Source organism: Eleutherodactylus coqui, chromosome 6 (genome assembly GCF_035609145.1).
Source record: "Eleutherodactylus coqui strain aEleCoq1 chromosome 6, aEleCoq1.hap1, whole genome shotgun sequence".
NCBI lineage: Eukaryota > Metazoa > Chordata > Amphibia > Anura > Eleutherodactylidae > Eleutherodactylus > Eleutherodactylus coqui.
This window is the reverse complement of record NC_089842.1, coordinates 48,016,930-48,044,568: the sequence shown is the minus strand read 5'-3', so window position 1 is coordinate 48,044,568 and position 27,639 is coordinate 48,016,930. Positions and strand designations below refer to the sequence as shown.

At 44.6% G+C, this 27,639-nt stretch overlaps 1 protein-coding gene across 1 annotated transcript in view; it reads left to right on the top strand.

Annotated features, from left to right (window-relative positions):
- Positions 1-27,639, top strand: part of WNT4 (Wnt family member 4) — an 85,115-nt gene that overhangs the window by 32,612 nt on the left and 24,864 nt on the right. The window contains exon 2 of the mRNA XM_066606747.1: positions 7,538-7,773. Within this exon, the coding sequence (XP_066462844.1) occupies positions 7,538-7,773 (236 nt within the window). The remainder of the gene's footprint in view (positions 1-7,537; positions 7,774-27,639) is intronic.

Here is a 27,639-nt window from a genome sequence, read left to right as displayed (position 1 = left end):
AAAAATTTTGAAGCAAAGTGACCACAAAATATGCCAAAAAAAAAACAATTTTGTCATATTTTGGGGGTCTTGTTTTTACGGAGTTCACAGTGTGGAAAAAAGTGACATGATAACTTTATTCTCTAGATCGGTATAATTATGACAATCCCAAATTTAGATTTTTTTCCTACTTTTAAAAAAATATACATATATTGTGTTACCATCTTCTGACAACCACAACTTTCTTATTTCTCCATCGATGCAGCTATGGGAAGGCTTATTTATGTGTAGAACGACATGTGGTTTCTATTATTACCATTGTGTGGTAGATACTACTTTTTGGTCCCTTTTTATTACATTTTTTTCTTGGAGATGAAACGACCAAAAAAGTGTAATCCTGATGTACATTTTTTTTTCTGTCAGCAATCACCATATGGTATAAAGTTATTTTAATAGATTGGACTTTTACAGTTAAAGCGAAACTAATTATGTTTTTGTTTTTGTCTATAAATATGGGAAAAGAGAGTTTTAAACTTAAAATTTTTTTATTGTAATTATTGATAGATTTTTTTCACTTATTTTTACTTTTTTTAAAATCCCCATCGGAAATTTGAACTTCTGATTGTTTGATCTCTTATACAGTATACTACAATACTATAGTATTGCATTATACAGTATTCTGATAAGTGTTATATTAAGATGTGCCACAGGAACATGTTATCAGGCAAGCATTCATGGCAGCTCTGTGGGTCTTCACAAGGCCCTTGACTGCCATGCCACCCAAATAGTCTCCTGCAATCTCATTGTGGAAGAGAGGGTGGAGGCGGGGGCATTCTAGACCTCTAGGTGTTAATCTGCCATTTAAAGGGTATTTTGGGCTTTTACTATTGACGACCTATCCTCAGGGTAGGTCATCAATAGTTGGTCAATGGAAGTCCACAACTCAGGATCCCTGCTGATGAGCTTATCCTCCAGCGAGACGTCCGCATTGTGGGTCGGGCCAGAAGTGTAATAATAGTCGGTTTCCATCTTATTGAAATTAACTTTTTATTACACTTATGGCTCTGACTACAATGAGGTTCCGAAAGGGTAATGGGAGGCACTGCTCCTATTGATTTCAACGGGAGTGAAGTTGGCTATTACACTTTCAGGCCCCAACCACCAGTACAGACATCTGGTCCCACTGCACTAACAACAGGCCAGACAATCAACCGATCGGTGGTGATCAGACTTGACTGCAGCACTAAAATCATTAACAGCCGCAATCAGACCTCACTCCGATCGCATCCGCTGTGGTTGGGTGTCAACAGCCGACACTCATTCATGTATGAAGCAAACTCGTCTCCCAAGCACGCTCCATACAAACCCCACACACAGCCGACTGACGTACATGTACTTTGAATGTCACCAAGACATTACAGTGAATAGTGCTGAGCTGCAATACCACCCACAACCTGTAAACAGGGGGTGGCGCTATTTTTGGAAGAAATCAGCCACCGTTTTCTAATCCTGAACATCCCCTTTAATGCTTGAAATATAACTACAGCAGGCTTCCTTTAAAGGTACAGTACATGAATTTTGCAGGTTTCTATAATAAATAATGCTTTGTCACCAACGTGCTGATTACTGACCCCCCGCATTTGGGCTGCATTTAGTAACTGGTAACTTTATCAATAATCTTGTTTTAGCTGGCAGAGAATTTCCTGAGCCATCGCTGTTGGGTCTTGGAGGAGGTAACTTGATCAATAATATGAAGTGGTTGCAGTCTCCTTATTAGGGTGTCTCCAGCAGATGGTAAAGCCATTCCCTGGTGTCAGTGGCAGGAAACAGGTTGAGCCAAAGTGTTAGAGCAAGGGAATCTCAAAGATATACACAAGATAAATAGGATTTTTGGATCACCGCGGAAAGGAAGTTTCAAATATTTGAGGCCTTTAAATCTTTGTAGGGCAGGACCGAAATGTGGAGCTGATATGGAAAGTCTTTAATAAGTATGGTGCTGTAGGTTATAGGCCTCCTGGAGGTTGGTCTATAAGGCAAGAGAAGGAATTTCAGCGGCTTAACACATAATTTATAGCTCAGCCTTTCCAGCAAGAAAAAAATGAATTATGAATCTGTATAGAATAAGACACTGTGGGCAGGAAAGCTCCAGGCGATCCCCGTACTCTAATCCTAGGGCAGGGAAAGAGCGAGACATTGCAGAATTGCCTGTAGGGTCTACCTGCTTATTAAACTGACACTAGGTTGTATTTCATGTTATGGAGAGGTCAGAAAACACATACATACATCTATAATGATGGGGGTTACTGAAAGAGCAGCATAGTTGTATGGGATGAAGTGGTAGCAGAGGAACTTGGGTCCCGGTGCCCGAGGAGTCCAAAGACAACAGTATTATAAATGGTGCATGGAAGGTCGGGGCTGTGTTACATAGTTCACATTGGAGCTTCGAGTTACACCCTTGTATAGCAGTTGTCTAGTATACATTAATACTAACCTACCAAAAGTATTGGGACTTCCCTATCCGTAGAATGGATCGTGCCATATTACAAGTATCCTAAACCATGCTATATACAATGTAGACCCTTGGAGGTGTCAGCCATAGTTTGTTATGGGAACTGCATGATATTGGTTATATGGGTTATGCCGATGCACACAAGGCATCCATTACGAAGCTGAATGCATCCGCCTGTCTACAGTGGTGCAAGAAGCATCATCATTGGACAGTTGAGCAATGGAAGAACGTTTTATGGAGTGACGAATCACACAACTCCATGTTTAATTCGGATGGGTGTGAAGGAGGCTGGGGAACACCTTTTGCCCGAGTGTGTTGTGCCAACAGATAAGTACGGTGGAGGTTCCATTATGTTCTGGGGATGTGTTACGTGGCATGGTCTCGGTCCGTGGTTGTAGTGACAAGAACCATGAACACGGAGGTGGACCCGGGCATTCTAGACAAATTCTTGTTACAAATTTGACGCTGCTTTATGTTGGTTTGAGAATACTGATATTCCACAATTGGACCGGCTGCACAGAGTTCCCAATCTGAACCATACTGGCCATCTTTGGAAGGAACTAGAACGTTGAGTCAGGAAATATCTACAGCGTCCATCTTCTTTTAGAGAACTTGCCAGACATTTGCAGGATGAGTGGAGGGAAATACCAACTGAAGTGTATCAAATGTTAGTAGAAAGTATGCCACGGAATGTATCTGATGTCATTAGGGCCAAAGGAGCCCCACTAAGTATTAACATGTGTAAATAAATACTACTTTTAATTCTTGCTCAGCTGTCCAGTTACTTTTGGTAGGACAGTGTATGTTATCCCTGCTTGTATAAATTCTCATAAACGGGCCACAGTTTTCACGTAAAACACACAATAAGCATCACATGGCCTTTCTATCACTTGGATTGCCTTCCACCTGGACTATATACCATATCACTTGAGTATATCTTAAACTCCATGGGGAGTTTAAGATCTACTCAAGGGGGGGAGATAGTGTTTTTAGGACTGGCTGCTTTTCAAACTGGACTATAAACATAGTATGACCTGAGAAAACATCGAACTACACTGAGAGGAATCATTTATTGGACCTTGTCCTCTTTGCGCCATTGGACAAGGAATGGGTGAGCTTCTTGGGCATTGGACAATAGTCCTCTGGGTTCCTTGGACCACAGACTACCAATGGTTCTTGCCTAGTGCCCAGAATACCCTTCTTACAGGTACGGCCTGACATGTTTTCCTCGACAACTTAAACTAAAGGGCTGAAATCCTAGTTTGGGTTTGAAAGTAGATGTGTGTGAATGATTACAAAACAGCAGAAGCTGAGCGAGGACGGTATGGCAGCTGGGAGTTGGCACACACAAGTATTTTCTGCTTATTTTGGCTGACTCTGAAGACCTCTGGCTTTTCCAAGTAGTACTTGGATACAGCAGTAATCAGGATTTCTGACAAGATAGATTCACAGCAAGGAATGCACATCCCTATAGTATCAGCGAGATAGGGAAGAAAGTTGCCGAGTTGTAAGCATGAGGGCCGATCACTGCCCAAACTTCCTGCAAGATATGTCAGTACGAAGACAATTGATCGCCGAGCAGGAGACAGATGGGTTGTCCGGCAGCCAAGACTACATTTACAAGACAAGGAAGTTTTTTTTTTTCCAGCCCGGCAGAACATTTGGATTGTAAGCTCACCAGGCAAAGTGCCTGCGGAGTCTCACAGCCAGTTACGTGCTATTAAAATCTGTTTGCTTTTTTTCTTTTCTCGCACATTGTCCCCACTCCCTAATGAAACAAGCAAATAGTTTTTAACAGCCCGAATGTACAGTTGTAAATAATTTACTCATCTATTGCCAAAACATTCTGCAAATCTACTACAAGGAAGAGAACACACTGAAACAGTCTGTCATCACGGCCCTAACGAATATGGCTGCGAGCACACAGCACATCTTGTGTCCTACATGGTGCTATGAGGGAATGAAAACTGGGGCCTAAACAGGTTGTTCATGGTCTGGCAGTTACTGCAGTTGCACTTGACTAGGTCACAGCTGCAATACCAGGCACAGCCTATGGATAAGAGTGGCGCTGTTTCTGGCACAAAAAAAAATGTAGACCCTTTTTCTAGTACTGGAAAGACCTTTAATTCATATATCTGTTCAAGGTGTTATAGATCAGTCTAATGAGTATATTAGCAGTGTCAGCCCCAGATAATATGGTACCCTATTCAGATTTTGTCTCCTCCCAGCCATCATTGTATAAAAACTGCACCTATAGGCAGTCTGCCTGTATTCTGCTTGTTCAGAAAGTAGCAAGATAGCAGCAAACCCATATCAGAACAGCTCAAGGAGTTAATAGTGTACCAGAACCAAGCTCAGTACATAAATATAGCACCAGAACCAAGTTCATAACATAGATGCAGCATCAGAACCAAGATCATGACAAATACAGTCCCAGAACTAAGCTCAATACATAAATACAGCAGCAGAACCAAGCTCCTAACATAAATGAAACTCCAGAACGAAGCTCAGTACATAAATGCAGCACCTGGACTAACCTAAGTATATTGATACAGCACCAGAACCAAGCTCAATATATAAATATAGTACCAAGACCAAACTCATAACATAAATGCGGCACCAAAACTAATCTCATAACATTAACGCTTTCCAATCCAATTTTGGATTCAGGTTTTCCTAAAAGGCTTTCTCTTTTTGCTGTTATACAACGGTGCCATCTGCTGGCTGAAGCCAGTGTGTGTGCGCCAGAGAGGCTCCAACAGCGGAGTGGCTGGCAATAGACGGTAAGAATATCCTGTAGGATGTCTTCTGATAAGGGAGCTGTACAAGCTTCAATCAGAATGTAGGAAGACGTCAGGCAGTGGATTGGAAAGGGTTAATACAGCACCAGAACCAAGCTCTTACTATAAATACAATACAAGCCAGCCACAGTACATAGATAGTAGCAGAGCGAAGTGATTTGGTTGTGAGGGTGCCAATGGGCCAAGAGTGGCGCTTCGGAACATCAGATGGTAGGAGTCAGAGCCAGGAGGATGATGATTAGTGCCACACGATGAAAAAAGGTCAGGCAGACCTAATGGGGGAGAGCGCCCCCAGCCTACATCCACCTGATGTCTCCCTACATGCTTGTGCCTGGCACCCTGTGTGACTGCACATTGCTAAGGCCGGCCATGATTAGTAATTTTCACAGTATAGAAAAGTGAGGGCAGCAGAATTTGGTGCAGTGCAACATCCAATTTTCTTTATTCCTCTGCGACAGATAAAAGCAGTAACGTTTCCACCCACTTGGGGTCTTTGTCAAGTCGGTAGAAACGTTACTGCTTTTATCTGTCGCAGAGGAATACAGAAAATTGGATATTGCACTGCACCAAAGTCTGCTGCCCTCACTTTTCTATATTGGACTTTGCCAGGATTGGTGATTCAATTTCCTTTGGGCTTTGCATGTCTGCCCCGCTGATTTTAGCTTGAAGGGTCTGTGGTGCTGATCACTTGTTGGTTATACATAGTAGTTTTCACAGGGGACTTGGTGATTCAGAATGTAGAGCTTCATGGCCCCCTTCCAGGCAAGTGTTTTAAAGTGCCTTGTTACCTACCATTGGAATGTCTCATCTATTAACCTATCAGTAAAAGAGCATACATAGAGAAAAGGGCATCCCAGAGCAGAAATCATAAGGAAGCTCTTTTCTATAGATAGTTCTCCACCCTGCAACATGTGGGTCTAACACCTGTTGGTCTCAACTTTCCTATTATTTATGTAGTGTGATCTTTAAAAGGCTTGGCTGCTTCAGAAAAAAACATTTTATATACCAAGTAGTAATTATAAGGAGGTCCTCTCATTCCATAGGACTGATGAATTTTAGTTGGAAATGTGCAAATAAGGGAGATGGAACAATACTTCTGCAGCGCCATCTATTGGAAGGCAGCATTCCTGCAAGTCACTGTCAGACTCTTTATACAAGCTTTGTAACAATGACTGGGAATTGAAAGCCAAGCAGAATCCATAAACAGACAGTTGTTTTGGGTGTTTGCCCCTCATCTGTGTGCAGTAGGTTTCTGGCTTGGCTAGTTAGAGCCTGAGATGTGGGTCAGGAATGTTATCTTTTCTCCTTATGGAGAGCACCTAGAAGGTGAGTGAGACTTATAAGGCCATTCATGCTCCTCTGGGTAATATGCAAATAAGGGAGATGGAATAATACCTCTGCAGCGCCACCTATTGGAAGGAAGCATTCCAGCAAGTCACTGTCAGACACTTTATACAAGCCTTGTAACAATGACTGGGAATTGAAAGCCAAGCAGAATCCATACACAGACAGTTGTTTGGGGGTGTTTGCCCCTCATCTGTGTGCAGTAGGTTTCTGGCTTGGCTAGTTAGAGCCTGAGATGTGGGTCAGGAATGCTATCTTTTCTCCTTATGGAGAGCACCTAGAAGGTGAGTGAGACTTATAAGGCCATTCATGCTCCTCTGGGTAATATGCAAATAAGGGAGATGGAACAATACTTCTACAGCGCCACCTATTGGAAGACAGCACTCCTGCATAATACTTAAATCTTGTAGTGATGGTCCTACAGGGAAATGGAATAATTGCTCCAACTTATAGCTGATCACTTGGGGTTAGTAGCAGCAGACACTATGATCAGCCTATCATTGGGCTAGCTTTCCAAAACCAGACTTTAAAGGTATAGAACCCTATTTAACTAGCTCACCCTTCATTTGTTTGCTAGTTTTGCATTGCCTATAAAAAGAACAGTCCTACGCAGGTTCACCTAAGGGATATGCACCCACTGCGCAATATTAATTGTATTGGCTGCCTGTAGCATTACTCCATAGGACAAATACAGAAACATGTCCCCTCCCGCGATCACTACTTCATTTTTTGTAGCTCCAGATCTGGGAACTTTTAGAAAAATGTCCATACTTGCATGCAAAGAATATTTACAACTTGTCCACTTTTCTAAGCTACTGACTTTAGGCTTAGTGCTCCTCTCAAGATCATCTTTTACAAGTTGGCCTACAAGCAATTAAGTTATCTTCTTCTGTATATCTTGCAGGTACCTTGCAAAACTGTCCTCAGTAGGCAGCATTTCAGAGGAGGAAACTTGTGAGAAGCTCAAGGGATTAATTCAACGCCAGGTGCAAATGTGCAAGAGGAATCTGGAAGTCATGGATTCCGTAAGGCGAGGGGCTCAGCTGGCAATTGAAGAATGCCAGTATCAGTTTAGGAATCGACGCTGGAACTGCTCAACACTCGACACATTGCCTGTTTTTGGAAAAGTGGTGACACAGGGTAAGAAATGTAGATGTTGAAGTCATATAAGCCTTTACAGTGTTGTTTACATTCTTATTAAAGCTCCAGCAAAGTCTTTCTCCACTTGAAAGAGGTTGACGACTTTTGAAGAACATTTCTTCCTAGCAATTAGACAACCCTAAAAATTCCCTCCGATACAATCTGGGACATCACTCAAGCAGTGGCTTATGTTGCTGAAGGATGCAGTCCATGAAGAGATTTACTGAAGAGGCCTGGATGGCATCTAGTAGGAAGTTGCTAAAGGAGGAACCCCTTGTTTGTTGCTTTCAAGGGGCATTGACTCTCTAGCGTGTTGGTAGCAGGGTTTAATCCAAAAACTCCAGCTATGGGTCTTCTTTACGGGCTGACGAGGGTAGATTCTTTCTTCTCGGTGGCACACGTTCTATAGCATCCGTAGATATCGCTATGGGAGCTGAGATTGAAGTGCTGAACAAACCTTCAACATACAACCACAACTAATCCTAAAGGAAACAAGGCCAGATTATAGAGTAGGGAAGAGGAGCAAATGCCCAGAGGCTACTTCCAGACATATCTGGCATCACTTATCTCCTTGTTTAACAAAGGATCACACATGTCAGAATACAACATGTTCAGCCTTGTTTCTCCAAGAGGACAGTAGACCTCCTCTCTTGTACATTGGATTATTTTCAGAACCTCTTGACATCATCCGGATCTGCCAATAGTTGTCTAATATGTACATCTAACAGAAGTTATCCATCCATTATATGGCACTGCTATTGGGCAATCTTTATCCTGCCCTATGAGCTTGAGTAACAAGAGAATGCCAACACAATATGGAATAATAAGTTTGGCCTGGTATGGTCTGACATAGGACACAAATGTGGTGTGAGCAGAGCGTGACGTCAATGGGCGGAAATTTATCAAGGCCATGCAGTAGTTTTCTGTTGTCAAAAAGTTGCAAAATTTTTCGCAAGTGGGGTTTTGCTCAAAAATGTTTCAACCTTTTACTGTTCTATGTTTTTCTTTTCACTTTTCTAAGGGGGCTGGGGATTGAGTGGAGTGATGTTTTTGAGCACACTTTTCAGAAATGCAACTTTTTGAAAAGTCACAAATTGCCACAGTGTCTCTCCAGTAGTTGGGTGGCATAAAAAGTGACTTCACATTTCAAAGCCTATTTAAGGCTGGATTCAGACGAACGTATATCAGCTCGGTTTTCACGCCCAGCTGATATACGTCGTCTCTCTCTGCAGGGGGGGGGGGAGGTTGGAAGCGTCGGGAGCAGTGCTCTGAGCTCCTGCCCCCTCTCTGCCTCCTCTCCGCCCCTCTGCACTATTTGCAATGGGGAGAGGCGGGATGGGGTCGGGGCTAATTCTCGCCACTTAGACTCGCCCCCTATCCCGCCTCCTTTCATTGCAAATAGTGCAGAGGGGCGGAGAGGAGGCAGAGAAGGGGCGGGAGCTCAGTTCCTGCTCCTGGCTCTTCCATCCTACCCCCCATGCAGATGAGGACACAGTATATCGGCTCAGCGTGAAAACCGAGCCGATATACGGTCGTCTGAATCCACCCTAAAGGTGTGACTAATTTATCATCAGTGCGCAATATTGGATACATTTGTTGTAAAAATGGCAGCTTGGCCTCCAGCAAAACTGACTTGATGACAAAAATATGCACATGGTAAAATCTCCCCAAAATGTTATATTTATGTATGTCTTCTATGAGGTCGTCTTAAGCTACCATAGGCAGCCAAAAACCAGCGAAGATAGCTGAGCGGGCACAGCGCCCTTGGGTGACTGCTGCAACCCACTCATTCTAGCAATGACAAAAGTTAGCTGAAAGTCTAGTTCCTTTTTTAGTTTGGCATATAGCACATATCGCATGTTGTATTAAGAACACACGCCAGTATGTTCCCCTTCTAAATGATGACATCTGACATATAATGCAATCCGTTTTTATAACATTGGGCTATACACTGAATGATCACTGCATTAGGAACAGCTGGCGCATGACGTAGTGTGGTCATGTATTGTGCCACGATCTGCTCTTAGATAATGTTCTGTCCTCTCTGCTATGCAACAGATGGCAGCATTTAGCAGTCATGACACAGTCGTACTTGTTGGTTTTGCCCGAACCACAATATCAAGAGTGTTCCAAGACGGGTCGAACCATGGACAGACATTCGACAGAAGATCACTCAGTTGCAGGCCATATGCAGTTGATCCCAGTGGCGAGCATAGGGTGGCATATCTTGTATCTCAGCAACAACGTGCCGCAGTGGTGGAGTATGCCATTTTCAAGTACATGCCCGCTTGTCTCAAAAGACGAGTGGGGGGCGGCGGGGGAGAGCGGGGGGGAGATCTCCGACTCTCCCCCCCCCTCCCCATGCTCGATCCCGCAACTCACTGCTCATCCCCGAATCTTTAGAGACGAGCGGGCATGTACTCGAAAATGCCAATACTTGCTCGAGTAATTTGCCTTAGCGAGTACGCTCGCTCATCTCTAGTAGTAATCTCTGCCCTTTAAATGGGCAGACCCATTGCAGCTGGTTTACAGTTGCCCACATGGTGGAGCGCTGCTACTTTTGTCTCCCACATTATATAGGCAGGAGACCAATAATGGTATTAAATGCTAAAATAGAAATGAAAGGAAAAATAAACATCAGCTTCATCTCAGCACAACGTGCACTTTCATATAAGCACTGTGCTGACATGTGTGTCCCTTTAAACTTGGCAAACCTCCCAGCATTCCAAGCATAAAAGCTACTGCAGTAACTGAGGGTGAAGACAGGGAATAGGCGTCGTACAGAACACAGCTGGCTATACCGTATACAGTATATATATCACTCTTCTACGTCTGCCCATTGCCTGCAGCGGGGCACGTCGCAGCGGTACGCTCTATGTACGTAATGTGACCACTACAGGTGCACTCCGCTTGGTGACTATGGGCAGCAATTATGGATCTGCACCATGAGGATTTAACACTCCCCGTGGCATTTTTGTGGTGTGCTGGTTTCTCAATTGACGTCAATAGAAAAAAACAAAACCCAACACAAGCACTTGTGGTCTTGCTTACGGTACCGCGAGGGGGTTTCCGTTGTGGAACATTCTGAATTTTACAAAATATTACTAAGGATTAGAGATGAGCGAAAGTATTCGGTTCGGGTGTTTTTGCACTCGAGCACCGCTTTTTCCGAGTAACTGACTACTCGGACGAAAAGATTCGGGGGGCGGCGTGGTGGAGCGGGGGGTAGCAGTGGGGAAGAGGGGGGAGCTCTCTCTCCCCCCCCCCCCTCCCCCACTGCAACCTCCCGCTCACCCCCGGCGCCCCCGAATCTTTTCGTCTGAGTAGTCAGTTACTCGGAAAAAGCAGTGTTCGAGTGCAAAAACACCCAAACCGAGTACGCTCGCTCATCTCTACTAAGGATGAGTTCACACGTAGGAAGAAATTAGTTCAGACCGCTGTTTGACAAAGCATGATATATGTCTCTTCATATATTAGGTGGGTGGGGAAGGGTATCGTTTCTCCTTAGGGAGAGCAACTAGAAAGTATGAGGAGACTTATAAGGCCATGCATGGTCCTCTGGGAAATATGCAAATTGGAAGACGGAACAATACATGGTGCCTACTGTAGAGGTATTGTTCTATCTTCATACATTAGGTGCATCTCGGATCCTCATTGTGCGGACACAGAAATGTTCACCAGTTACGATCCGGCATAGATTTCTGGCAAAATGTATGCAAATTTCGGGTGTGAATTATACATAAACATGTCAGTCCAGAGCAGCCTTACCTCCTCTGAGAAACCACACCCTGTTCGAGAAAGTGGTGTAGGGTGGAGTAATAGTCAAAAAGTAGCAAAGTTTGCCACTTTTTGACTCTCAAATCAGGTGTAAACTGCTTTACAGATTTCTCTTAGTTTTTCTTTTTTGAAAAAAAGCAGTTTTTGTGGCTTTTTTTTTTTTGTGGTGTTTCTTTGTGGCGTTTTTTTTTTCATTTAGCCAGATGTTAGTTGTAAAGCAAAAAGGAAATATAAAATACAATACAGACCCCCTTTTCTGTGTTTTTCTCACCTTTGGTGCTATTTTTGTTTATGATGTTTTTTTTTTTAATGGAGTATGCTCTAGGTTGAGAATTTTTAAAAAACGCCATGAAAGAGTGTGCGTGAGGGAAGCTTTAGAGCCCATTGATTTCTATGGGTTCCTTCACATCCGGCTGTGTTATGCGCACATTTCCACTGGGCGAAGAAATACATGCTCTATTTTGTGCGAATTTGCGCACTCAAGGCACCATAGAAATCTATGGGGATGTGCAGATTTGCACACCTCGTCCGCACAAAATCACACACATGACTGCGCAATTTCTCAGTGTTAATTGATAACATCGGGGACTAATTAGGATGCTCAACGTGTTCAAAAATAGAGCCAATGTGAACGGGCCCGGCAGCGCAAAAGAGTACAGAAACAGTGCAGATACACACAAGAACATGTGATAGTGCTTCATTCACAACGTAATTATGTCATACTCTCCCGAGCGTATATACGCATACGCTCATGTGCAAGAGCCCTGGCGCTGTGAATCTGCATGAAAATTCTGCACCCTGAGGGCTTAAACAGATGGTCGTATTTTTGCCTCGTTATGCGGCCATGATAATCACGAATGCCTAGTGGGATAAAACTGAACCATTGATTTCAATGGTTTCCTTTTCCCTAGTGGTATTATCGCCCGTTAATATTATGCAAGAAAGATGGGGCGGGACCTATGTGTGAGAAAGATAGGGCGGGACCTATGTGTGAGAAAGATAGGGCGGGACCCATGTGTGAGAAAGATAGGGCGGGACCTATGTGTGAGAAAGATAGGGCGGGACCTATGTGTGAGAAAGATAGGGCGGGACCTATGTGTGAGAAAGATAGGGCGGGACCTATGTGTGAGAAAGATAGGGCGGGACCTATGTGTGAGAAAGATAGGGCGGGACCTATGTGTGAGAAAGATAGGGCGGGACCTATGTGTGAAAAAGATAGGGCGGGACCTATGTGTGAGAAAGATAGGGCGGGACCTATGTGTGAGAAAGATAGGGCGGGACCTATGTGTGAGAAAGATAGGGCCAGGCGCTTAGTAATATCACATGAGAAACACGGCCCCGAGAACGAAACCATTGGAATCAGTGATTTTGCTTCATTACTGGAGATGAGCGAGTATACTTGCTAAGGCACATTACTCGAGCAAGTAGTGCCTTAGCCGAGTATCTCCCCACTCGTCTCTAAAGATTCGGGGGCCGGGGGGGGGAGCGGCGGGGGAGAGCGGGGAAGAACGGAGGGGAGATCTCTCTCTCTCCCCCCCCCGCTCCCCGCTGCAACTCACCTGTCACCCGCGCCGGCCCTGAATCTTTAGAGATGAGCGGGGAGATACTCGGCTAAGGCACTACTCGCTCAAGTAATGTGCCTTAGCGAGTATACTCGCTCATCTCTATTCGTTACGTTCCGTCGGCGTGATTTTCACTCTTGCAAAACAATCTGAAATTAATTTTATGTTTAAGCCCCAAGGCCGGCTTCACACTAGTGTATTCGTATTTGCATAAGCCAGAGCGCTGCATTTTTGCAGAATGAGGGCAAATACACACGGGCTTATGCGCTACTATGCTCGCCGCTGCGGAGTGTAGTAACGCATGAACGGGTTTGTGTGTTTTTCTTCTCGGCTGTTCAAACCCTTCACTGTAGCGCGCAGAGGTAGGTTCTACCCTATCTTTCCTTGCCCATACTATTAACGCGCAAGAATCTCACCCATGTGTTTAAGCCCTTACTGAACTTTTTCCAAGCGCAAGGCATACGCATTTATGTGCTGCAAAAAAATATGCACCGATTGAAATTTCTAATGAGTTCCAGATGTGTCCTTTTTTCTGTGCAATTACTCAGTGTCTCACACACCTTTTGCGCACCCTTATTCCTTATTCCAACTTATTCCGCAGCGCTTTCAGGTAATTGATTTATTACCCCCCCTCCAAGCTGGTACATTTTACCGACCTCAGAAGGATGGAAGGCTGATTTAACCTTGAGCTGGCTACTTGAATCACACAGGGATTGAACTCGCAACCTTCAGGTTGTGAGCGAGAGCTTACGACTGCATACTGCTGCCTTAACACTCTGTGCCTTGAAAAACAAACACCTAAGCTGGAGCATGCTACTCTGTGAACTCTAAAAAAAACACATAAAACTAAGGTATAGTGCTCCAACAAAAACACTGCTTGCGGTGGGTTAGGGTGCCTCCGAACGGACGAGCGAGATATCGATCCGAGAAACTCAGACCGATATAGTGCTTGTAAAGTTGCGATGTTCACTTGGAGTGCCTTTCAATTTGTGAGAAAATCTCATTGCATCGCTGAGATGTGTTTTCAAGAATTGCACTTGCGGAAAACTTGCGTATACACGGGAATTTTTTTCTCATCCATTGGAAACAGTGGACAAGATTTCTGCAGACTCGCAGAAAAATAGGACACGCTGCGATTCCTCTTTTATCTTGCAGCATTGCTGCTGGAGAAATATCACACATCTAAGTAGACTCATTGAAAACAATGCGGTCTATTTCAGGGCGACTGTTGTGCGTCTCGCCCGTGTCAATGCACCCTCACATATTTCTCCATTGCCTTATAGTTAACATCTCTCTGCAGTGTATTTGGCTGAAAAGCTGTAGCAAAAAAAGCTGAAAGAATTTCGGTCCCCAAGTCAGGCAGAGGAATAGCATAAGGATCCTGGGTCCCAATGCAAAATCAGTAACAGGGTCCACCAGAGGCATAACTTGAAGCTTCTGGGCCCCAATGCAAAACCTGTAACAGGGCCCCAACTATAATTCTTTTTTCATAGTACTGGGCTCCTTATATGGAGAGGAGAGGCCTTATGGGCCCCTTAAGGCTCCTGGGCCCGCGTGCAACCGCATCCCCTGCATCCTCTATAGTTACGCCCCTGGGGTCCACCTACCAAGAGACATGAACCTTTGGAACAGAGCAGGGCCCGGGTGCAGTAATATATTAGACGCGGCCATCATTATATCTCTCACAAATGGAGTCAGACATTTTTCCTGTTGTACAAATGTAGCAAAGTTCAACCCAACACTGATAACTTGCTTTGGTTAGTTATCTTATTTTAATAGAATAAAAGTCATTGAAAAGCTATTGAAAGGGGGAAAACATTTTGTGACACGAATTATTTAATGTGTTACATGTCAAGTTAAACTCTACTACATCTGTAGATGATAAAATCTGTCTATCCTGCAAACTCTGGTCTGGATAGGATAAAGTTTCTGCTTGAGGAGAGTGTGAAGTTGGTGCAAGGAATCTTACATAGTCTATGCAATGCTCCCTGGAAAAACAAATATGCAAATAGGAGAAGGAAAAGTACCTTCACAACACTCGTCACCACTGCTGTAATCTGGGGCTGGGACCCCTGAATTCTCCGACCCAGCATCTGCGCTGTGTACCAGACATACATGAATGCAGATGCTGGGGGGAGATGGCAGGGATCACAGTCTCTGATTACAACAGTAGGTATAGAGTGAGTTAAATGCATGATGGCGTGGGGTTGCTCCCTCGCTGGAGGTTAAGGGTAGGGAGGGCACAAAGAGGGGGTACTACTACTGAAGTCATTAAGGGGGGGGGGCACTGTTAACAATAGGGCCACTAAGGGAGTGACTATTATTGGGACTACTAAAGAAGGCACAATTACTACTGGGGCGTCTAGTACTAATGGAGCCATTGAAGGGGGTACGATTACTAGTTGAAGCCACTAGAATAACAGAAGCAAAAATATATGTCTTGATAAGCCACGCCCTTAACCATGCATACCCAAACCATGCCCCTTTCGCCTTGGCCCAGTATTTTCTTGTGACAAAGGTGGCAACTCTATTTGTGATCATCCCATAAGAAATAGACTATGGAACAAAAGACTTGTCCAAATAGGGTTGTCTTCTACTGGACCTCTGGGGCCTATCATTGTATCCAAGACTGGGCCCAACGGAGGATCCTGTAGTACTGGCCGTCAGACCATGGCTGGGTGGCAGTAGGGGCTGTAATGGTGGCTACAATGAGTGCCATTGATATTTCCCACACAGTAATAAAATAGGTAACTGGTCTGAACTGGAGTTGTATTATTAACCGTTTTTTCTTATATTTGGGGCTGATATTAAGTAGCTGGTAGTTTATGATGTTCCTTCCATGAGAACGCCTCGGGTCAAAGCTCAGTTCTGTTTCATGCTAACAAATCAACTGTATATGTTGTAAATGCAAAGAAACACATGAAAGAGACGTCTATATTTGTACATCTGAGACGGTTTGTCTGTTGGTCGTCTTCTTGAAGTAAACTTGTTTATAGCGAAAACCAATCTTCACATCATTATGCTGTAAATGTGCTGCATAAAATATGGATAAAGGCCCTGAGAACATATCTACTTTCTCTATCATATGTACTCTACGTGGCCAAAAGTGTGTGCACACTCCTAATATTCGGATTCATGCGGTACCGTCTCGTGCATTGCAAACAGGTTCATACGATGAAGCACACCGCCATGTCATCTCCATAGATAACCATTGGAAGTATGAGGTGCACTGAAGACCTCAGTGACTTTAAAGGGGTTGTGCCAAGTTATAAAGTCATCCGGACTCAGCGGGTCACCTGCTTTCAGCCCGGTGCTCCGGTGCCCAACAGTCCTCCCAGCGATCATTGCTCACTGAATGGAGGCTAAGCAGGCCAGACATCTCTTCCAGCCACCCGCCTCCATTCACAGTAAACAGTCATTCATAGATTTTTATGCCTGCATAAACTGAACAATGAATGAATTATCGTTTGCCATTCAGTTGCTGCCAGAATGTACACTGAACGATTCATTCAGGGCCCTAAGCCGTCCATTCTCACTGACAGATCTTCTATTGAGACTTAAGGCCCATTTACACGACAAAATAATCTTTCAAACGATGGAAAGTTTTAGTGATCTTTTTACATAAAGTGTTAATGGACACTAATGTCCATTAACACTTTATCATCTTCATTTACAGATAAAAGGGCCTTCATGAGCTGTTTGCAGAGCCCAGCATGGGATTAAACACACGCTGGGCTCTGCACACAGCTGCATTGTCCTCACTGAGGCTGCCGACAGGTTACAATGTAATCTCCAGGCTCCCGCTGAGAACACAGCATGCGGTCTGTTGAGAGATACTTTATCTCTCTGCGGCTGAACAATGGACTTTAAGTTCACCTTAAAATCTTAGTTCAGACGAAAAGTGCATGATAGCAGCATTTACATGTAACAATTATCGCTCATTTATGGTCGTTTGAAGAATTTCGATCGATCATCATTACGTGTAAATGGGCGTTTGGACTGCATTTTCTATATAGAGTGATATGTAGAAGCTGCAGAAGACAAGCAGTGCCAATTTTTTAATTAATCCCAATGACTGTCAGCCAAAAATACATGCATTTAATTACAAAAAATTGCCCCCAATTGTCCATAGCCTTTAAATGAAGATGACATCCCGAATCTCATTTCCATTTGTAAGAGATTTTTTGGGCTCAGCGATGCCCTCTGCTGAATAATTCCCCTTTTTAACCCTTTGCTCAATGCCGTTGCTGCTTCCCAGTAACTTCCTAGCATCAGCTGTGCAGGCAGCGGGTGTGTGAAGTCCAACAACTGTCTGACTTACTAAGTACATTTAACCAAATGGAAAACAAAACATCAAAACTCTCTCTTTCCGTCGTAAGTGATGCTTTCTTCTACTGAGATACAATTATCATCCCACTCTGATTTTACATGCTCTCAAAGGAACCACATATTGATTTTAATGTGTTACAGCTGAACTAACAAAAGATCCAGCTCCACAGAAATGCATCGGTCTGGATAGAATAACGTCACTAGGTTACTGCAAAAGAATAAGCTGTAGGAACACAGGTCATAAATACGGTCCTGGTAATGAGCCCTAATAGTAAGGAAGGGAACATAGAGATGGGCGGATTGTACGGCGCTGTCCGTTCTGGAGACCAGATGGAATATCTGGATCCCTCCACATCTATATTGAAACTTATTTACATAGGGTTTTACAGATGTAGCGAGCCGCAAACTAAAGCTTGCTGTGTTACGAATAGAGATGAGCGAGCATACTCGCTAAGGGCAAATACTCGAGCGAGTATTGTCCTTAGCGAGTACCTGCCCGCTCGTAAGAAAAGATTCGGGTGTCGGCGGGGGTGAGTGCTGTGTTGCGGAGTGAGCAGGAGGGAACGGGGGGGACAGAGAGAGATCTCCCGTTCCCCCACATGCCCCCCCCCCGCTTTCCCCCGCCACCCCCGCCGGCACCTGAATCTTTTCTCACGAGCGGCCAGGTACTCGCTAAGGACAATACTCGCTCGAGTATTTGCCTTTAGCGAGTATGCTCGCTCATCTCTAGTTACGAACATTTTTTTGGCGCAACAAAATTGTACATCTAATTTGCATAATGTGGCTGCTGCACTCCATAGTGCGTCCATGCTACGTAAATTCCATAAGCGTAAGACGAATGCACGTTTATGCGATGCAAGCATTGCTGCTGTATCTATATGGTACTTTAAGCTGACTTCAGTAACATCAACCTGTTACAGCCAAAACATGGACGGGTAAACACGGGCACCTTAAGGCTTAAACATGTATGGTTGTACCAGGTGTGTTTGTGCCATTTGTGCTCCTGTTGATTTGCAGTGCAAGTGAACAGAAATCATTTTCACACATTCCCATTATTACGTTCGAGCTGGATCTCGTCCGCATTGGATGTAATGTATTGTCCTAAAGGAAGGATATACATACAACCTATTAGAGGGGTTGTACCGTATATGGGATGACTTGATGATCGTCGGGGTCTCACAGTTGATCTCAAGAACCAGACTTCCCTGTCGCTTTCTCTTGTCACAGTGACATAAAGGGCCTGTTTATACTGAGCGAGAACTCGCTCGCTAATTGATTCGTTTTCAGTGAGCTGGAACAAAGCGACTAGCTACTTTTGAGGCATTTGCTGCTCAGTATATTATCTGGTCCCATATTTACTTGGGACAAATATCACTCTTCTGCAGAGGATTTTGGCTTTGTCTCATACTTCCCAGTCATTGTTACAAAGCTTATTAAAAAGTTTGACATTGACTTGCAGGAATGCTGCCTTCCAATAGGTGGCGCTGTAGAGGTATTTTTCCATCTTCCCATTTGCAAAGGCAGTATACGTAATGTGTGCAGTGAAGCCAAATGTCCTTTAGCCAAGCTCTTGGAAATGGCTCAGGCAGACACAGGGCTGTAATGATGGCGTCTCCTGTCTCTGGATGGTGGACAACAAAACAGTTGGAGCTGCTCGTGCTTGTTGGACGATCAGACGCTCCTCTCTTCTGGTGGTCTGTAGGGGGCCTCCTGAGCCTGGTCACCTTGTGTGTCCTCACGCATCCACTGGCCCCAACACCTCCTAACAGTCTGGTCAGATGGTCCTCTCTAATGGTGGTCTGTCGGGCGTCCTAAGCCCGGTCACCTTGTGTGCCCTCACACATCCACTAGTCCCAACAACTCCTAACAGTCTGGTCAGATGCTCCTTTATACTGGTGGTCTGTCAGGGGCATCCTGAGCCCGGTCACCTTGTGTGCCCTCCCACATCTGCTGATCCCAACACCTCCTAACAGTCTGGTCAGACGCTCCTCTCTACTAGTGGTCTGTAGGGGGCGTCCTAAGCCCGGTCACCTTGTGTTCTTGCACACATCCACTAGTCCCAACACCTTCTAACAGTCTGGTCAGACGCTCCTCTCTCCTGGTGGTCTGTAGGGGGCGTCCTGAGCCCGGTCACCTTGTGTGCCCCCATCCACTTGTCCCAACACCTCCTAACAGTCTGATCAGACGCTCCTCTCTACTGGTGGTCTGTTGGGGCGTCCTGAGCCTGGTCAGCTTGTGTGCCCTCACACATCCACTGGTCCCAACACCTTCTAACAGTCTAGTCAGACGCTCCTCTCTACTGGTGGTCTGTAGGGGGCATCCAGAGCCCGGTCACCGTGTGTGCCCTCATACATCCACTGGTCTCAACACCTCCTAACAGTCCGGTCAGAACGGCCGGTGGGGGACAATTCATGGATACGACCATCCAGCTTCTCACATCCCAATAATGCGCCCCTCTCAGACTCTGGTAACGGGGTGACATTCCTTTTCTGTGTCGTAGAGGCGTCTAGTGGTCAACAAGCTCTACAAGCGGAAGAAGAGGTCACTACACACAAGGAGCCTCTGAGAGCCTTTTATAGGCCAAGGGGGGAACCACTATTAGGGCCTCCGGTGACAAGACTGTTTATTTAATCACCACAACTCTAATCATTTACAGATCTACCTTAGATGGAACCGCAGGACGAGTTTTGCAGCAAATTGACAATTTCTTCTAGGAGCGCAATTGTTTTTGACAAAGAGTGTATAATGGATCCACCAGGTATCCAATTATTGCCAGTGTGAACAGAAATCAGCATGATTAATAATATACCTGAATAATATGATATTTACTCATTATACATAAATACGGTAATCTGGACATTTATAGACTGTTAGTGTTCATTCACACATCAGGGTCAAATTGCATTTTCTGCCGCAAGTTTCACAGAATTGCAGCAAGAATAGGATGTAATATGTGTGAATGCATTCATTGATCGGACTATAAAAGAGGGGTTTCTGGGACTGCAATATGGATGACACATCCTTAACATAAGCCATCAATATCTAATTTGTCAGGATCCAGTGAACACTACACCCCTTCATTATTTACCAGGCACAGTGCCATACATTTGGTTGTGGTAAGCTTAGTCACTTTCACTTGAATGGGACTGAGAAGTTTTAGCTGCAGTACCAGGCACAGTCACAACTAAATGTATGGTGCTGTGCCTGGAAAACAATAAAGGTGTTACAGTTTGTGGCGACCGACTTACTCCTTCTGGTGATGTGGCAGGCATACTGCTGTCCTTCTTTACAGACAGACAGCCCCGGTGTTTGCTTGCACACTCATAGCTGCCCAGAGGGCGCACACATACTCGGCCGCGCTCCTAAAGGTCACAAATTCCTCCCTTGTCAATTATCTTTCCTCCCTTGTCAATTATCTATGATCACTGACTATATCAGGCACCCCATTCCCCCTCCAACTATGGAAGATGCCTGAATATTGTTGTCCTTTGGTCTTGCTTGAGGTGCTACTTAATTTGTCCTGGTTCCTGACTTTAGCTATTCCTGACAACATCCTTATCTCTGCTCCTGACCCCAGCTCGTAATACTGACTATGCTTCTGTCATCTGCTTGCCCGGACCTCTGGCCTGCTGTACCATGGTGATCCTGTTCACCATGACCCAACCTCTGACATGCTGTGCTAATGATGAACCTGTTCTCTGTGACCCAACCTCTGGCCTGTTGTGCCAATGCTGAACCTGTTCTCCATGACCCAACCTCTGGCCTGCTGTGCCAATCCTGAACCTATTCTCCATGCACCAACCTCTGGCCTGCTGTACTATGCTGAACATGTTCTCCATAACTCAACCACTGGCCTGCTGTACTATGTTGAACCTGTTCTCCATGACCCAACCTCTGGCCTGCTGTGCCAATGCTGTACTTCTTCTCTGTGCCCCAAACTCTGACCTGCTGTGCCAGGGCTGAACCTGTTCTCCATGACCCAACCTCTTGCCTGCTGTGCCAATGATGAACTTGTTCTCCACTTCCCTACCTCCAGCTTGTTTCTCATGCTGAAGTTATGCTGCCTGGCCCGATTCGGATTATCTGACTGTGGACCCATTCATACCCCTCGGTACTGCGTCTACATTACTGGGACCACTTCCAGAGTAATGGCCTGGGGATCCCGCAGCGAAACCCACATGCCGATTGGTGGGGTTAAAGGTCCAGTGTCACCTCTAGTTTTAACCCAAAGCCAAACAAGTGTGTAGCCCAGAGGATCTACGTCTGATGATCCTAACACAACGTCGGTGGAGCTCTGGGTCCCCTTCAGTCATCGGTGGTGCTGGAAGTTGGTGCCCTATGATCAGATATTAATGGCCTACCCTTAGGATAGTCCTGGAAAACCTCTTTAACCTCCATCTTCATGTAAAAAAAAAATCTCCTCCCCACCCCGAAACATTTGTCTCTAGTTATAGAAACATATGCGCTATTATGAATATTAGAAAATTTCCAACCATTGTTTTTGTAACAAATGGGATTTTTACGTAAAGAGTCTTTTTTCAATTTATCAAACACATCCTTAGAATTCTGAGAAGGAACGTGGGCGCCAGACTCAATAAGGAAAGGTAAAAATGTCAGCTATTTACAAGTTAGAAGTGTATTGGCCAACGGTCAATAATGTAAATATTCAAGGTTTTTCTGCAAGGCGCAGACCCCGGAGGATCCAGGCAGAGTACCAATACATTTTTTTCCTCGTCCACATTGAAATGATCAAGTGTTTTATTTTCAGACACGCAGGGCTGGTTTGTGTTACACAACTGATAGTCAAACCTTTATTGTCATCATCAATGTGAAACCAGATTCCCCCTAGATCCGATGGGACGGCTTCTTTACGCGGCGTAGGCAATGTGCGTCCGTGATACATGCACCATTTTCAGTGCCGGCGTATTTGGTACTTATGTGTGTTTCGTTTTTTTTACAACCATGTTGCATTCGTTTACTGCATCATTTTTCACACACGCTAAAAAAAAAGAATGCAAGAGGGTCAAAGTGATTGAATTTTGTCGCAACGCACAAAAAAACTGTGACTTCAGATTCTAATGCATATTCGCCGCGTTTTTTTCGCTCTCATAGACTTTAATTGGTAATTTTGGTCCCTCAACACCAAGATGGGGCATGCTGCGTTTTCTTTTTTTTTTTTACGTACAACATCGGTCCAAAAAAAAAACGCGCCGATGCACCAATTTAATTCAGTGGGTCTGTGCAGTCAGTAAAAAGGTACCGGCTGAATATGAAAAGAAAATACCCCCATGTGAATGAGCCCTTAGGAAAGTGTGTGCCGGCATCAAGGGTATTAAAGGGGTGGCATTGTTATTGATTTTTAGCATCTATCCCATGGAAAGGTGATAAAAGTCTTTATTAGTGGGGGTCTCACCACTGGACCCCCACCGATCCCGAGAATGAGGGTTCTGTATACCTCTTTCCTTCTCATTGCAGGCTTATATTGTACCTACATGCAGTAACATGAAGATTGAATAAAGCGGCATTTGAACATGTACTCGGCTGATTTCTGCAAGAAGCAGACAGCTCTATTCTCACTGCAGTGGTTAAGCTTGGTATTGCAGGCCGAGTTGTCATTGAAGTGAATGGGAACTTTGTGTGCAATACCAAGCCCGGCCACTGCAGTGGGAATGGAGCTGTCTGCCTTCTTCATAAATCAGCTCAATACATGAGCATACGGCCCCTTGAACAGCTGATCAGTGGAGATCCCATGCAAGGGACCCCTGCTCATCTGCTATTGATGACCTATCCTGAGTATAGATCTTCTTTAGCTTACAACTGGACAACCCCTTAATCCACCGGGTGTGCCGCTATGGATGGTACAGGGCTGATTGTATGCACGTTTGGATCTTATACAAGTTTAGGTGCTACGCTGTCATTTGATCCAATCACGGTGATGCCTGTGAAGTATACAGCAGTGTGATTGTCATTGTTATGGAGGCACTGTAGTTGGCACTTATGGTGGTCACTGTCATGTCAGCACTTTAGTTGCAGACACTGCGGTTGATACTCTTACTGCCCTCACTGGTGGTGTCACTGTTATGGGGCACTCTGATTGTAACTGATATGGGGTCACTATGCCACTGTTATGAGGGTACTGTGGTTGCCACTGTTATGAGGGTACTGTGTTGACAATGTTGTCAGACAATATGGTTATTCCTGTCATGCTGGCACTGCGGTTGGCACTGTTATGGATGTACTGTGGTAATTTCTGTAAGGGTGCATTCACATAGCCAACAAGAGAAGAAAGAAGAAAAAGTGCACATTCTTGTGCAAATACCCACTTTGTGACCTTTTTTTGTAAATGTGTCCCATTGTGTCTGTCACTGTCATGGTGGCACTGTGCTTGCAACTGTTATGAGGGTACTGTGGTTGGCAATGTTTTGAGGCATTGCCATTGTCACTGTCATGGTGGCATTGTGCTGTTATTGTTGAGTTGGCACTGCTGTTGTCACAGTTATGGACTATAGTGGTGGTTTCTGTACGGGGGCATTGGGATTATCACTGTACTTGTAGTCTGACGCTCGGGCTCTCCGATGATCATCTGACCCTCCAGTCCGCTGTCTGCGCATTCAAGCTGGAATCTGCTTTGGGGTCGGAGTCCTAAATGTAACAAAAGTCTTCGCTCCCATTAAAACCAATGGGATTGAAGCCAAAAGTGTAATAGAATTCATCGCCTCCACTCAAATCAATGGGAGTGAAGCCTTCGACTACACTTTTAGGTAATTTGTTTATTACCCCCAAGCAAGCTGGGTACTCATTTTGCCATCCTCAGAAGGATCGAAGGAGGAGTCAACCTTGAACCAGCTACCTGAACCATGCAGGAATTGAACACACAACCTTAAGGTTGTGAGCAAGAGCTTCGGACTGCATTCTTCTGCCTTAACACTTTATGCCAAACGAGGCTTTATTGCACCATGTGAGGCTCTTTCTGCCCTGACCACTGATGCGGATGTTTAACTCGACGGTACTGACTGCGGCCCGGAGTATCATATGATCGGCGAGATCCTTAGCAGCAGATTCATCATCAATATTAAAAGCTTGAAATAACCCCTTTAATGCTACAGGACATACGTTTTCGTCCTAGCTGGGTGGTACTCTGGTGGATGGCATGGGCTTAGAAGTGGGCCCATGCCATCCCGCAGCGGGACCCGGCTGTCCATCATTCAGTCGCTCATGCGTCGGTGCATTGGGTTTAAGGGCTTCTTCTTCTTCACGCTAATGTTTTTGCACGCACTAAACATAGAGAATAGAACCCATTTATTTCACTTGCTTCATTACATGAGTGTGTTTTGCATGTATGGAAAAAAGTAGGACCTGCTCTAGTTCCCTGCATTTTGCGCAGCATTGCCCCCATGGAAGTCTACAGGAGGTGCGCAAATGTGCAATACAGAAAGCGTGACACACTGCAAAAGACTGGGAAAAAGAACACATGTGTGGACCTCATTAGGCTAAATAGTGTGTCACGCAAATTTAAACGGACCCTGTGTGCGCAAAAAGTACAGTACTATACGCAGAAACGCGCGCAAATGTACCTCGTCCAACCTCGTTCATGCACAAATACGTTCCACTGTGGCGAGCGCATTTGCATATACGGTTGTCTGAATAAGCCATTTTAGGCAAAAATGAGCTGGGAGACTTCCGTTAAGGGCTCCTTTACACGGGTGTAATTGCTCATGCAAAATTTGCGCAATATGCAAAGAATAGAACCCACGAAAAATAAGACGAGCAAGTCTTATTTTTTCTTGCGCGTAGTATTAACTATTAAGTATCACTAGACGCGAAAATCTCCATAATAGAAACAAAACATTGATAGCCCGCGGCTGTGCCCCTGCATTAAGCAGGGGCACAGCCGCGGGCTATCATCCCATAGCGGTGCTCTTTACTGTCCTTTCTTGCGCTGCTGGGACCGATGTGAGCAGTGCTGTGCTTCAGTAAGTGGCCCAGCCAACTTGGTAGGAAGGTCAGCTGACTAGGTAGGTAAGTTCCAGGTGATTTTCCCTGCAAATTCGTGTAGGCGGGGACGTTTGTTGCACAATTGCGCACCAAAATAGATCATGTTGCGATATTTTCTGTGGGCTTAGAATTTGCGCAGTGTCAAAGAGCCCATGTAAATCAATGGGTTCTATCCGCAGCACATTCTGCGTACAGATTTTAAGGCCGTAAATGTGCGCGGCCGCCCTTAGTCTTCTCTAGCTGTCGCTATATGAAGAGCTGCATTTAGACTGTGTGCTGCAGAGCATCGCTCAGCGCCGGCGGCAGCAGCGCACGACAGATGTACCACTTTAACGCAGCTATTTTGCAGATGAGACCTGAAACCTCAGGCCGGCATACTTGTAGGACATTAAATATCCTCTGGTAACCGTGTCCTCGCTGTGTTTCCGTTCGCTTCTGCTGACTCACCGTACTCCACTGTTGACTGTTTTTTCAGTGGTTGTGTGAACTACCAGCGGGATAAAGAAGCAATTTATGGTGAAATGGCTATTTCCTCTCGGTTTCAGCACTGTACGTCATTGTTTGACACATTGCAGAGGGCAATCCATAAAATTAAAAAATCATCAAGGTCTCTGGAAGGATTAACCCGCGTTCGTGTTGTGCTAACATTCAATGCAGTCATTGACTTCCTTTACAGAACGCGGCTCGCTGGACGCGCAACGATTTTAATTAGCGTGGTGTAAATTGTGAAATAGATTTTTTTTTCCCCTTTTTTTTTACTACACCTGGTGGGATAAAAAAAAAAATGTTAAAAAATGATACACTTGAAATTTACAGATTTATGCCGAAATGATGTCTTTTTTTTTGCTCCAATCAATTTAGATTAATTTACTCTTGATTTGTACTAAAAAGAATAGAGATTATAACATGTAACATTTTTAAATAAAAAGTTAGAAGATTTGTCACAATTTCACTCCAGTAGGCGGATCGTGTACGAAATAACTCTTAACCTTTTCCAAGCCACTGTCTGACGTCTAAAGACATTCTGATTGAAGGCTGTACAGCTCCGATGTCGGAAGATGTCCGGCAGGGTATTCTTACTGTATATTACTGGCTGCTCTGTTGTCAGGGGCCTCTCCAGCATGTCACATACCGCAGTACTGGCCCTAGCCAGCAGATGTCACCATTGTATAATGGCAGAAAGAGAAAGCCTCCTAGGAAACCCTGAATCCAAGATTGGATTGCAAAGTCTTAAAAGATGCAACAAATGTATCAACATCGTGTGACATTTGATACATTTGTTGCATTTTTTAAAAACTGGTGAAAAAAAAAAAGAAAAGCCGCTCGAAAAGTAGTGTCAAAAATACTCTTAAAGATAAATACCCCCCATTATATTTAAAACCACTGTTTTAAAGGGGCATTCCAGGCATTTAACCCCTTTAAATACTGACTGACATGCCTCAGACCACATTGATCATGTGTTTTAGAGACTTTCAGACACTTTTTTTCACCATGTCCAACAAAGGGGCGTGGCTTTGTACAAAAGGGGTGTGACCTAATTGTGATGTCAAGCACCAGTTGGCCCATGTAAAGCCACGCTTAATTTGCATAAGGATTAGTAAATCTGCCGCAGCATCACATTTAGGGTTTATTCACACAGGCATGTTTCACGCAGGAGTTCTATCCAATAGCGATATGATATGGACTCAACTCGCACGTGTTAATAACACATTGATTACGGAGTATTTATTAACGTGAGGGCGCTGTGTGTCCTGTTTTGGGGCGATTCTTCGTTAGAAACCGCCCGTTATTTCCTATTGGATCTTTAAAAAAAAAAAAATCGCATCACACTTGTGTGCCATGCAATTTACATACAAGTGATCCGCAATTTTTATCATTGAAAACTATTGGAAGCGCTTGCGAGTTTTTAATATGCGCTTTTCGCACGTGAGTACGTAGATGTGATGCATATTTCAAGCAAATTACGGGCAAACATCCGCAATTGCAATTTTATAAGCACTATATCGGTCCGACTTTCTCGGACCCATATTAAGCTTGGCCATGTGAAGGCACCATAAGACCGCTCTCACACAAGCGCTTTTTACCGCGGTGTTTGGAACTCATTGAATTCAATGGGGACTCGCAGACATGCACTTGAATGCGGCGTTTTCTGACGCTGCGATTTTCGAGCACCGTCTGCTCTGTTTTTCTGTGTTTAGCGCAC